General features: G+C 36.8%; 1 protein-coding gene across 1 annotated transcript in view; it reads right to left on the bottom strand.

Annotated features, from left to right (window-relative positions):
• Positions 1-3,949: 3,949 nt before the first annotated feature.
• The window catches only part of SYT10 (synaptotagmin 10), a 37,850-nt gene continuing 27,236 nt past the window's right edge, over positions 3,950-14,563 (bottom strand). Inside the window, exons 4-7 of the mRNA XM_032688243.1 lie at positions 9,222-9,342; positions 8,694-8,865; positions 7,109-7,238; positions 3,950-5,998 (exon numbers count right to left, since the gene is read on the bottom strand). Of these exons, the coding sequence (XP_032544134.1) occupies positions 5,927-5,998; positions 7,109-7,238; positions 8,694-8,865; positions 9,222-9,342 (495 nt within the window). The 3' untranslated portion in view covers positions 3,950-5,926. The remainder of the gene's footprint in view (positions 5,999-7,108; positions 7,239-8,693; positions 8,866-9,221; positions 9,343-14,563) is intronic.

Here is a 14,563-nt window from a genome sequence, read left to right as displayed (position 1 = left end):
TATTGTATTCATAAATTATTACAGAGTAGCTCCACTTTCATCACAGCAGTTATGTGACTTTCTGCACATCCAAATTCCAGAGCACACTGTCTTATGTTTCATCATGCCTTTCCCACAGGAGAGAGCTTTGGTGTTCTGGTAACCTATATAACCTGTATTTATATGTATTAGTTATATTTTGACAATGTTGATACGGCAACAGAGGCTTAGACATACAGAGTGCTGTGGGAAATATCCTCCCTTGGAACAATAAGGCACCAACACTTGTCCTTAGTATCAGCAAAGTGAATAGTCCTCATGATGACACAGTGCCAAACTTTAATTGATTTTTCTTGTTCTGCAAATTTAACATGCTTTCTGCCCTTCCAGAGGACTGAGTCACACGTGACATAAGAGTTACAGTCTATATTTGTGAGGAAAAAATTTACATAGCAATACCAGAGGCATTCTCATCTCTGCACCAGTAAAGAGGTTTCCCAGCAACAGCAACACTGTAGAGGTACTATCAGATAAAACATAAAATCACAGCCCTGAGCACCTGCTATCATCAAGCATCCCCTAGCACTCAGCACAAGATTGAAGGTGTTAGTTCCATTTCCCTGACCAGATTCCCCTGTGATATTTTAAATCCCACCTCCAACTTCACTTTCTCTTAGATTTCTAGCTCTTGGTTTCCTGCATGCTGTTAAAATTTGCCAGTTTCCAGCTGGAGTTAAGGAAAAGGGGAATTGTGCAGGAGATGTTTATTCATCTGGATGAGTAAACAAAAGATACTTTTTGTAATGAAGTTATTATTTGCCTTGGAAATGGCAAATGGCTCTGATCAGCACCTCAATTATCTCCTATGCCTAATGCCGATGCTTTTTCAGTGACATGCTTCTTTTGTCCTGTTTTACAGTACAGAAAGAAAGGACAAATGATATGACTATTATTATGTTTCAAAAGGAAGGTTTCCATTTCAGAGCATTGGCAGTTGCATCAAACAGCTTTGTGCCTACTGCCTCATTTTCCTTTGTCTTTCTTAGCTCTGGGGTCTGCTCTGTGCCATGATTTAGCTGTTTTCTGACACCAGGGAGCTCAGTTTAGACTGGCAAGCCTCAGAAGCTGGATGAAAGTGAATCTCAAGCAAAGGGTTAAACTAAATCTCTACTGGTGTGAATACGAGAGAAAATTTCCCATCAAAATATGCATTAATACTCCTGTCATATATACTACATTTTATCCATATTTTGGATGGTCTAACACATACTACATGAGCTTAGTCCAAAAGTCACCTCTCTGTCTGAGTAACACATAAGTCATATTTTAACACCTACAGAATTTTCAAGCACATTCATTTGTAGAAATAATGTCATATGAACTTTTCAGGTCAAAGAACTATCACTCAGTACAGATTTGTCAAGTATTTATTATGAATTGAAACATATTTCTGATTAGGTGTGGGTGTTCCGTTGTAAGAGAAGTGCTAAACAATAGTGATTGTACATTTAGCAAGTGCAAATACTTGTATGTGCAAACCTAGGTTTTTGCATGCTCCAATAAGGTGATTTTCAAATTTTGCAGGCACATTTATGGATCTCTGAAAAACTTTACATTTTCAGCAGGAGAAGAACTCTATTGCTGAGTTCTAAAATACCCTCCTTTTAAATGTTTATTCACTTAAAAAATACAGTCAAATGATTTCAGATGTATAAAGCTTGTTAAATTAATGGACTGTAATAAAAAGTTAGTACATATAAAAGTTTATAAAAAGACATAGCAAAATAATCTTAGAATTAGACTATCATGTATATGTTGTGCATCATCATGTTAAATATTTTTAAAATGAGATTACATTGAAGCCAATTAAAAAAAAACAAAGAAGGAGGAGAAAAGGATGGATCAAATGCCTTTGTTTTTGAAACCCAAAGTTTTTTTAATATTGCTCCAAAAATGCATCCATAGAAAGAAATTAGGTAAGTAATTGCTTATCCCCTTGGAAAAAATCAACTCAACGGAAACATTCCCTGTTTGCACAACATTTTTTTCAAAAATATTGAATGCGGTTGGGATTCTTTAAGAAAAATGTATAGTTTTGTCACTTAAACACAAGAAGTCCAAAGAATTCCATATACTGAAGAAGAAATTTTGTGGTGGAACTTTCTGACCACTTCATCTGTCTCTGACCAATATACATATCCCTGAGATATGTATATTGCTCTTTAAGGGCTTGCTCAAAGCAGAACATCAGGCAAGGTTGCTGATGTATGAATGTCTGATGCTCATAAAGGACTGTGGAGAAAGGAGGTTATTTCCTTGACAGCTCTTTGAAAATGAGAGATGCAGATATCCTTCACCTTTTGGTCAAGACCCCACATGTTTCATATTGCGAATTTTTTAAGGCCAGGACTCAGTTTTGAACACTGCAGATAAAAGTAAGGGTAAGTGTTCTACTCCTTGAACAGAAGTTCAGTATAGACAAAAGATGGTGGGGATAGGGGCAGTTGCTTGCTGGGAGGGTGAGGAGAAGGGCCATATGAGCAGAAGTGTGCAATGCTGTCACCTAAAGTTGAGGTCATGGAGTGCAGTAAGTGACTGACATCTTATTGAGCATCTTACTGAGCATAAAAAAGCTATGCCGTGTAAAATACAATTCTTATTAAGTACTCTTGCTGTTTCCAGTAAACTGCTTCAATAAAAATAATTCAGGCTTTTAGGAAACTAAGCTTTTCAAACGGTTGTAAAATTACTACAATATATTTTACACCAAACATTTGCCAGATTTGATTTTTCTCAATTTAGACTAATGTATGAGATATGGCAGAAATGTGGATAAGCAACAACAAAATCAAAAAAGAATTCAGGGTGGGAGCAGGAAATTTACAACTTCTCCAAATTAAAATATTTTAAATTTCTTAATAAAGATATACATAAAGCAACACATTTCTTGACTTAAACTGTGCTAAGCTTTTTCTCAAGGCTTCTGTGATTACACTCAGACTAACTTGTGAACCAGGTTCTAAAGCCAATAGATGGGTTATACTGAGTGTATACTCTGTCTTTTGACATAGTTAAGAAAGCAGTTGGGAAAAAATATCTTTTGCATGAATTCTATTCATCACTGTTAAGGGACTAAATATAATTAATTAGGGCATCATCTTTGAAATTAGGTGTGCCAATAATTTTGCAGCCTGATTTTTCCTAGATGCAGAGCACCCATCAATCAAGTTTAGACACAGAAGTCATTCACTATTGTTATTAACAATATCAAAAAAAACACAACAAGAGGGCACAAACTGAGCCTTTGGTATTTGACAACAATTAAAATTTAAGAAAAAGAATTTTGGAATACCTTACTACCTATGATGAAACATAGAGAATATTCAGAGAGAACAATGAAATAGTTAAAAATACGTTGCTCATTGCTGAACAATTATGCTACATTTGATCATGAAATTGTTAGCTTTTTGGATATTAGGTGCAAAAAAGTGCAAAGAATATTTAGTTAACTGTTACAGTACCACAATACAAAAAGTATTTTCTAGGCCACAAAGGCCACTGCTAATATAATTTATATTAAGATAAATGTATACACAAAATAGTTTTTCAATCTCCACATATACGTATATATATATCTGTTTCTATATCAACCTTGCAGAATCATGTTGAAAATGAACTAGGCCACAGAATTTCATTATGATAACAATGATAGGAGGAAAAAGCTCACAGAGGAGAGCTTGTTCTCCTGTTAAAAAAATTACTCACCCAGAGCAAATGAGGGAATGAAATTCTGCAAGGTCACTCTGTATTTATGGTGATGAAAATACAATCTTAAGCAGGGAGAATTAGTGTTCAGAATTACCAGCCCTCTCTGGGAGAAACCATTTCTGCCTAGAAGCCATGAAAAGCAACCTGAAACAAACATTCTTAAACTTGGGCTGGAGCCTTTTCTTTTTTTCTGCTTTTTTCTTTTTTTTTTTTTTGTAATTAATTTGTAAAGTCTGTCTGAAAGATTGATTTTTGTATTTATTTCCTTGTTTGCTGTGTTTGTAGTCACAGAAGGCAAGGTGTAAAACCCGTCTCCTTTTTTTGACTTAGAAACACTTACAATGTTAGGACCAGCCTTCCTAACTTTCCTGGAGCAGTTAAGACACTTCAAGGCATGACTGACTGCCTTAGGACTGGATCTTCATAAATATATTTTGTGTCAGCCAGGCTAAACCAAACCAAAATTGTTCTTCAGAATTTTGCCAAAACTACCTTTTCCCTTCATATCTAGATTAATTCTCATAATTTCTTTCATTATCTTAAACCAATCCTCTGTATGACACCTTTTTTCTGTAAAAATGCTGTTTTGGGAAACACTATCTCCTCTGTTTTCTTTATATATTGCAAAGATACAAGAAGTGCCACTACCTCAACTTATTTCTAGTTACACTTCAGCTTTCAAAATCTCAGACCCAATTATGCAGTCTTTGCCATGCTCTTCACAGAAAGACAAAAAATAGAAAAAAGAGAAAAGGAAATAACTATCTGATTTATCCAATTGAGGTAAACTACAGTGTTTAAAACAGATAAATTTACAAAATAATGTGTAGTTCTTTTCTAATTTTTAAAGCATCTGACTACAGCCAACAGTTTGTTGCATTTGCTGTCACTGTGTATTCTAATACACAGTTTATAAAATAGCTACATTTCAATTTCTCTCTCCATATACTGACAGAAAACATATCTCAAACTCATATTTAGTATATAATTCTAGAGGCATCCAGCAGGTGAACAGAAACTATTCCACGTGCACTATGCACACAGTCAAAATAACTTCAAAGTAATCTAAATCTATCACATTAAATCGTAGAATCTGAAAAGTGTTCTGGGTAACTGCAGTATTTGTTCAATTTTCTGAACAGATAAAACACATTAAATCAATTCCTTTACTTCAGAGCATTCTCTCCTAGTTTACACTAGTTTGACTTGTGTAAACATCAAGCAAGGACTGTCAGCAACGATCGGGCTGTTTTGAGGGGCTGGATGCACCTCATCAGGAGACACCTACAACCTTGTGGAGCTGCATCCACCTCCACACACCTCACTGCAGAGACATCAGCTCTCCACAGCCATACCCATACACGGACTGTCAGTGCCACGCACAGATCCCCCCAGACAGCTCCTCGTCAGCCACTGGGCAGCTGAAGCAAACCATCTCCTGAGGGCAGCCACCTCCCCTGGGGAGGCACCTGCCTGGCTGCTTTGCTGGACAGGATAACAGGGGCAGCTGGCATTGTGATTGCTGGAAGATTATAACTGCATAGATCCAGTTCTGGTCCCTGTTCCATAAGGGTTGAACTAAAACCCAGCAAAGCCAGTAGGTCCTTGTCAGTGGCTTTGGGGGACTTTTGATCAGCCCTTTCTCCCTGCCCGAGGAATGAGCTGATTTTACACTCAAAACATGACAACAGTTGTTTTTTTCATGCAACATTCAGTTTGGAATGCTATCTTGCAAAGTCTCTCAGGATTTAGTGCAATTTAGAAAAAATTTACGACATGATATATGTATATATATATTTACTATTCGCTCTCCCTCAAAAGAATTAGGTGTTACAAGCTGCAGTAGTTTTGAATTGCTTAAGGGATTTTTTTTTTCTCTGATTTCTTTGTCTATGCAAAGATACAGGTCATATCAAAACACTGCTTGGCTGTGACACTGGATACATGCCAGCGATAAAATAGGTGAATGAATTTGCACAAGGAAGGGTTATATTTTACTCGAGTCAGCTTCGCTCATACATTAAGAAATTATTATAAACTGTATAATAAGACTTAGAATAGGAAAAATGTATCTTAATAAAAAAATATGGATACAGTTCATCTGTGGAAGCCGAACCTTCTGTTTATGTAGATGAGAGGGAGCTTTGGACACTGAACATGATGAATCCACTCTTGTTCCTTAGGGCGTAAGTGGAGGTTTTGGTGATGAACAGGATCCCTGGCTATCAAAACTGGTTGCTCGGCCAGGTAGCTGCAAGAGAAGTGTTATTTTTACAAATGTCATCAAATCTGGCTGCGTATCACACTCATTTCAGAGGATAAGAGACTCTCAAAAAAGAACTCCAATCCCACCCAGACCCTTTCTAGCCTCTGGGTCAAAGTCTGTAGCATCAAAGTCTCCAGCAGAACTAATAATGAAAGAAAATTTCTGAAGTGACTTCCTAAAAATGCCTCTGACTTGTTTCACTCAAGTGGGTGTATTTCGCCAGTCAGGGGTGGTACCTCTGTCTCCAAATCTACATAAACCAGAGAGAGTTATAAACCTCTAAAACCTTCTCTACTGCCTTGATTGAATTTTCTTGCCCCCACACTCTTCTTTAGATGTTTTACTGAAGCCTTCATTTTAGGCTTTTGCTACCTGTCACCAGACATGTTGTCCAGCCATGTGCTACAGAGTGAGGAAAACAAATGGCCTGTGATGCCTCAGACAGCTACTCATTTTTCAACAAAGATTGCTTTTGGGATGAGCTAAACAGTGTGTCCTTTGTGTCCCAAAACAAGGCCTGCTGCTTCTTAAGGCTTCCACATGTGTCTTTCTGAATCCAAAGCTACGAGCATTTTGTATGCAGAACACCAGCAATATGTGGCCTGAAGGCTGAAGCCCATGTCCAGGGACATAGAGATATAATGACCCATGCATTTGAACAAGCTTCCAATAAGTGTCTTTTGAACAGCTGTGGAAGGAGCTGCTGGCATGTTGCTTGAATTTAGCCTAATTCGCTGGCCAATTTCAGATTAATGTTTTAGCAACAACTGTTCATGCTAAAGGTTTTTTAATAGGACATGATACCTTCCGAAATTCTTGCAAATGATCTGTAAGTAGTTGCAAGTTCCTTATCATAAACTCTAGAAATTCCAAATGTCTTAATGTAATTTTGCAGTGCTGCTAGAGCATTAGGGAAACTTTTGAAGTGGTCCCTTTTAGTAATCAATAAACCCATGCAACTAGTTTTAGGTTGTGTTAAGGATCTTGTAGCTGATATTTAGATGCTGCACTGATTTTGGTTTTCTCAGAAGCACGTAAGTGTGAGAGGCAAAACCATTCAATATCCTGAGAATGAGAAAATTTTCTACTTCTTACCTCCACTAGTGGATGCCAGTGAGTTATTGGTTTACGTGGGTAAGCCAACATTTCATTCCAATGATCTCTTCCAAGCCCTTCAGCATCAATGCCTGTCCGACACACCCCAATGACCTCATTGTGCCCTACTCTGAGAATTGTAGAGAGACAGAATCTGTTTTTAATAAAAATAGTTTTAATAACATCTGATGTACAATTCTGTTTACTGGTTTAGTGTGGCACAGAGTACATGACCAAAGTTTTCACATCATTTGTTACAGATATTAGTTTTAATGGTAGTATAGTAATATTAAGTTCTGTATTGGTAACATCAAAAACCTCCAGCCACTATCAGAGTGCTTCTAGCAGCTATAAAAATAGTAATGAAAACATAACCTTTGCCATTAAAGGGTTACAACCCAAAGGACACAAGGACAGAAAAAGATCATAATACACAAAATTATCCATAAAGAAAACATAGTTTGAATTTTGTGGGAGAGGAAGGTAAAAATGATGGGGTATACATTTCATGCTGCAAATCCTTCGGACATCATTTCATAAACTATTTTGCAGTTCTAGCTGTTGTGATCTTTGGAAGTTTGGTCAAAAATGTGAAAGGTAAGCATCAAATAGGCTATACCTTAATACTTCATGCTCCTAGCAGTGCCATAGACTTGCTAAGGGACTCCAGAAAGCAGTTTTCTGTACCTTGACTGTATGTACCTAACAATAATGTTTTCTAATTTCCTCTTAGCAAATGCTGAGAAAGGAGCAGCTGAGGAGGACTGAAAGTGTGCAAGTTGCTGTGCAACTAACAGCACCACAATGCCTCTTTCACATCTGACAAAGTCTTACTGACAGAAATTGGAGGACAACCAGAAATCTGATGGCAAGGAAAAACAGTCTGAAGGGTGATGTTACTAAATTGGACTTTCAGCATTTATTTGCCCTGCAATCTCAAGAACTCATTACTAATAGCACTTGAATGAAGCAGACTTGGCTAAGGCAGAATTCTGTCAGTCACTGTCTAGTTCAGCCTGCAGTCTTTGACTCACTCTAAGCAGGAGTCTCTTCCTGTCAGGTCTTGGGGGAGGACACAGATAAGTGAGGCTTAGATACGTTGTCAGCGAGGGCTGAACCCAAAGGTTACATATTCAAAGGTTACTTTATTGAATCAACCAAAGAATTAATTATTACTTAATTCAATGGGGCAATTAGCATCTAATTCTTTTTTAGTCATTTAGTCAAATACCTGTCATTTAAATAGAAATAAGAGGTGTGAGGGATGTTTTTAAACTGGAAGACGTATCCGATTTATAAAGCTTTTACATAGTCCAGCCACCAGATGTGCACAGGAATGTTTACCAAGGCTAGTGGTCCATAGGAAGATTGAGCCATATTTCTCCCTCATCACAGTTATTTATGGCACAGATAAAAGGCTAAAAGGTGTGAAAGCTTTAAACCTCTCCAGGAAAAAAAACCCCAAAGCTTTATCTTTTGTGCCACTGAAGCTGCTTACAAGTTCAAGGGGGCAGAAAGTTGCAACTTGCAATGATCAGGTATCGTCTCACTGATGATTAACAGTCAGAAGGCAAACTGTGCTTACCGATCATAATCCATCACTGCAATGGAGAGGCTGACCTGGTCCACATTCTCTGGAGGGATATCAAAGATGATGGCCTCGTTATAAACGGGATTGAGGGTGTTCTTCTTTGTGGTGGTTTTCCGTTTTTTCAGTCTTCGTCCCTCACACATCAGTGACACTTTGACATAGGGATCTGAGTAACAGATAATCAGTTGCACGCATTTGGACTCAAAGTCATTCAAACGTGTAGCTTAAGGATAATATTTGGTTTAGGAACGTAATATTGATAAGATAGGAAATTTCAAAGGTTTTAGTGACCCTGGGAAGTGTTGCTTTCAACATGCTGTAAATGCAAAGGAAAGGTATGGGCATTCTGAACAGAGTGACTGCCAGACCAAAGATAACCAGTGGATCTAAACAGGATCTATATCCATTCTCCTGCTATTTCCATTCCACAGCTATGCTAAACACAGAAAACCGAAGGAGTTCTTATTTATCCCCTTCTTGAATAAACTCTGCTTTGTTATTTAAAAAAAGAAGTAGATTCACCTGATGCTCCAGTTATATCCATTGCTTTGAGATTCCTACATTTGATGACTGTCAATGTCATTCTCCCAGCAGTAGGCAAATAACAAAGGGAAAACATGATCTCGCCCAAATCTATGCTTTCCTGAAAAAGAAAAGCAATGATTAAAAACTTGATCATACTGCCAGCAGTTCAGTACAGATCATGCAAAACTTTAGAATTTCTTTTTTAACACGGAGATAGGCTTCTTTTGCAATATACAATGTGATTTTCAAAAATTATTTCTATAAAGTACAGAAAGAGTAACAACAGGGTAATATTTCAGAGACAGGATCTACAATTAATAAACTGAGAAATTAAAACAAAAGCAGAACCAAAACTTTCTGTGTTTCTGATATTTTTGTGTTGAATTTACACAAATGAAAAGGTGCTGATGTAGAATGTCAAGTTCTGCTCTTGAAAAAACTCATACTCCATCAACAACACTGGAATTTATGTAGGAGATTTATTTCTGGACACCTGTATGTGAATGAAAAGCTAATCCTGTCAAAGAAGAACTTACTTGTAAAAGTTGATGTCTTTACTGCTTTTAATGTACTTTGGGAGGTTGCTCTGTTTTAGGAGAAAAGCAGAGTAAAGGAATGGAATCTACAGCTTTCCTGGCTCAAGAACAACTTTTTGGAGGATAATACACTCAGAAAGATCGATAAGGCCCACATGGATCTTAATAATCCTCATAAAGAGACAGTTGCTGTATTGAGACAATGTGCTCTGAATTTATGCAATATGATATTGCTATACAGTTCTACAATACTTGAGAAATGTAACCTAAGGAAGAGAGTTTCCATCAGTTCTTATTCTTTTCTTTTCTCCCAGTTATATAATTATCCTAATACTGTAAAAGTTTATGCTTTGAAATGTTAGTTATGTTCTAAATTGTTCCTGTTCCAAATTTTAACACCCCCTTCCAACCCCCCACCCAAAAAAACCCCCAAAAACAAGAAAGAAAATTGCATATTAAGAACTCATGATATGAGTTTGTAAGGAGCATGTAAGGAAGCTGCTTCTGTAAGGCAGCCACTCTCAAGCATGCTCATGTGATCTCAAAGGACCTTTTTTTTGACTACTCCTAAAAAGCTTATTTTTAACAGCTCAGCTTCAATATTTTATCTGTCAAAGCTACAGTTACCCTGAGAATACAGATTCTCTTGAGAGCTGCTGGATTTATCCTACAGCTGTTCTGGCTTCAGAAGGCAAGAATGATATATTTTTAAATGGAACATATTAAAATAATGATTGCTGTGTAGATGACAAATACATTGTTTATAGTTATTAGGCAAGACTGAGGCTTCTTGTTCACATTCTTCAGCTGCTTATGTGAAGAGTTTTATTGACTTCCTTTGGGTTAATACTCTGTCTAAACTGAAATAGGTGCTTCACCTGCTTCATCTTTCTTGAGTAAAGACAGACTTAATCACATGCTTCAGGGTTTGGGGGTTTTTTTGTATTATTTTTTTTTTCCCCTGCATTGCAGACTTTAGATTGAAGAATGCAGTTTTGGAATAGTTTTAAATCCTCTGCTGTGCTGGTAATAAAATATTGACTTTTGTGTAGGTTGGTCAATTCATATGTTCAGTCGTTTTTCTGAGATTCTTTTCTGAGAATTAACAGATTGATAAGCGTGTGAACATGCACTATGGGCAAATTTCATGCTTGTCAGTATTTCAGATTTCTCAGGATTTCAAAATGATTTAACTAGTTCAGTCCACGCAGGACAAATACAGCTATTTGACATCTCCTTAGGTCAACCCCATTCTTTGACATGAAGAGCATAGAATTTTGTGGCACAAGGTAAATTACCAAATTCACTTTTCTGTTTCAGAAAATAAAAATGAAACATGAACAAATTAAGTGTAATTATTTTCACACATTTGTTAAAGTGGCAAGTGCTCTCTTATATTTTACAGTTTTTGTCATATCTGAAACCTGCTTAAAGTACAGCTTCTGTTACTAACATTACTTTCTGAATTCAGAGTCTGATTGTTGTTCTTCATATCCATATCAAACAGATCTCACATCTTTTGTTTGAAAAGTTCCCCCACTTTCAGTGCTTTGAAGTTTAAGGTCTATGTTGAGAGAGGAGATGAAGATAGGTTGGATATGAAACAACATGGGCAGCTCATAAAAAAAGCCTAATTTTTCCCTCTTCAGAGAGATGAACAGAGAAAAATTCACTTTTGAAGACAGGAACATGAACTTGAGTATTCTATTATTTATATAAGAGAAACTGGATAGACACTTGAAGGTTTGGGTGAACTCAACTGATAAAGAAGAATACTGACAGGGCTATGTGGTATGACTTAAATACTTTAAAAGAGGCATTGCTCAAAATGCTTGCAAAACTCCATGTGGTGGTTACTCTACAGTACTGTTTGAAGAGCAGAGAAAACCATCAGTGCTTAATAAAATGGCAACCATATGAGTCTCATGCCCAGTCCTTTTCCTTTCCTTTCTGAACGGCATGCACTGAAGGTATATTGAAAAAGAGCTTGTAAAATGCCCTGCAATCACACACAGTGCTTTTAACAATTCAATGAATAAGGAAGCTGCCTTAATGCGAAAATAAATGCTCAGAAAACCAGTGAAGGGGATCTTTTCACTCCACACAGCAGACTGTCCGAAAGGCAGATGTACTGAATTTACCAGAGCTCTGTAACTTGTGCAGTGACTACTCAGTTTGAAGTGGTAAGGGATGGTTTTAGGACTGGGAAAAGGCTCCCTATCACTCCACTGTTTATGCAGGAATTTTCTGACATCTATGCTCTATACCCAGCAAAAATGTGGTTTGTGCTTCCCCAAAAGGTCTGCCTTTCTTATTACGGAACAACACTCATGTTTCTACACATAAATTCTGCAGCAGACTAGAATAGATAATATTTCACATTAATACTTGTCAATATCAAAGACATTTATGAGTCAGACATTGTAAGATCAAAGGACTAGAAACAAAATGAGTAGTTACCCTGCACTAGTCCATAAACTACACCTAATTCTCCTCCTTGTGGGGAGAACTGGCTGTCATAGATTGCTATTACAGACTAGGAGTTCCCATGGTCCCCAGCCTGAGTTAAAATACAACTTCTTTCAGAATCTTTTAAACAACTCAGATGATTTTATCTTTTTAATTTAATTTGATACTATTTGTGGCATCTGTTGTTTGATGACAGTTTTGTAGACTGTGTCTTTTCGATTAGTAAGGAATAGAAAGCTTTTACTCAGCTTCTACCCTGAGTATCTGCCAAGAATAGTGGTCTTTCTTCATACATGAGTGTGAAGCTGACTATATTTTGTTAGGACCTCTATAAACCAACTGAAGATTAAAAAATTAAAAAGAATCATTAAAACAAATATGCTTTGGAAATCAATCAGAGTGCGAAGTACAAGACTTATGAACTTTTAAATGCTCTTTTGAAGAGTTAAGATGAAAATTGTCTATCTATATGTATATGATAGCATCTGAAACTGGGTATTTGATAAAATGTCTGGGACATCACTATTTTCCCCCCCAAATTATATTGTTAACTTGAGCACTAGAGGTTCATGAATTTGGAGCTGAAAACACAGATTCAGATCTAGACAACAAACAACATAAGGCTTTGAGTTTCTTTAAACTTCTTACGACAGTCTTTGTCTATCACATTGATTATCATGTGTAATATTTTTAAATTCCCAGGATCCTTAAGCATTATTGATTTTAGTTGAGATTTATAAATAGAATGCAAATTACTTTGGAACCTCAGTGGTCTAGAAAATCCATATTTTTCTCACTTTGTAATACACTAGCTAATCAAGTTCACACAAGTAATCTGACAGGAACCCTTCAGTACAAGCAAATCTGAGGAAGCTAAGGCACAGACTGCCCTCAACAATCATGTCTGCATTAAAGCTCACCTCAAACAAAACACAACTCAGAAGACACAATGCTGAACCCCGTGGTTGCCATTCATGCAAATTTTTAGCTATGCCTCAGATTGTCTTACATGTATCTTATATTTACTGAGAATTGCACATTACTTACATTACTCCCTTGGAATTTTATCTCTTTCCTAGACCTATTTTGAGCATTTCTTTTTTTTTTTTCTTGAATCAAACTTAGATTTCAATTAACAACTAGCTTTACAGATGCTTGTAATGAATGCTCCCCACTGACTTCCAGTAACAGGTACAGACAAACCAGCATTAAGCACAGTTGCACTAATGCAAATGGAAGCATTTCTTGGTACTTCATATCTCTTCACTTATTTCCCTTTTTGTGTGCCCAAGTCATCACACAGTACTAAGGAAGTGGAACAGTGGCAAACACTACACCATCTTCAGTTATTTTTATAGCTACGATGTTATTCTATCCGATACATTTTCTGGTATGGTGATGGTAGAACGAAAATAAAACTAAGAAAACAATGATCTCATGTGTGCATGTCAGTTATTCAGATGAACTTCACTTTTTTTTATCTACAGAATATGGATTTTTTTAAACAGCATAATTCTCACCTCACACAAACAACCATGTGAATGGATGCGCTAATAATTTTTTCCATTAATTCCATTAGGAGAGATCCATTAAGATATGTCTGCATTCCCTGCTTTATGGGCTCTTGGGAAATCAGTCCAGAAGTTGGCAAAGTCAGATGAAAAAAGTTCCGTATCGTATTATATTTGTTATCATATCCAATGGACACCAGTGTCCTCATTTCCATACTTATGCCTGTAGAACTAGCAGGGTTTCTCCTGAGGTTCATGAGTGCTCCCCACTTATAACACAGAAAAACAGTGGAAAGATCTGAGAAGTCTGGAGAACTTGTAGGGGAGCATCAATTAAACTGATCGAGTTCTTAGAGCTGTTGTTGCTGGAAAAAGCTTTGCTGTCACTTACTCCAATTACTTTTCCCAGTTGTTTACACTAAATTCAATAGGAGAGACAACTTTTAATCAGAAACCTCCACAAACTCAGTGGGGAAGTTAGGTATAGGTCCTTCCATGTTCAGGGTAGTTTCTACTCACATATCAACACCCATAATCCTGAAAGGAACAGGAGAAAGTATTTACTAACTATACTGTCAGAGTAAGAACTTCTGTAGTCTCTCTTCCATATGCCAACATCTTAATTGGTTTCCTATGCCAGCAGGTGTGAAAAGCATATGGGGAGCTGATATGTGAAATAAGGAGTCATTTTTGAATCACAAATGACCCCGGGCCACTTTTTTTCACTGATGTTTGTTTCTCCTTCCTTTCCCCTAGCTTTTCAAGTTTTGAAATTCAAATGAAGTCTTAAAAGAGTACCTCACTATGGATTCTTACAGTGAAC

Source organism: Chiroxiphia lanceolata, chromosome 5 (genome assembly GCF_009829145.1).
Source record: "Chiroxiphia lanceolata isolate bChiLan1 chromosome 5, bChiLan1.pri, whole genome shotgun sequence".
Taxonomy (NCBI): domain Eukaryota; kingdom Metazoa; phylum Chordata; class Aves; order Passeriformes; family Pipridae; genus Chiroxiphia; species Chiroxiphia lanceolata.
The sequence above is the reverse complement of the archived record's forward strand: the minus strand, read 5'-3'. Positions and strand labels throughout refer to the sequence as shown.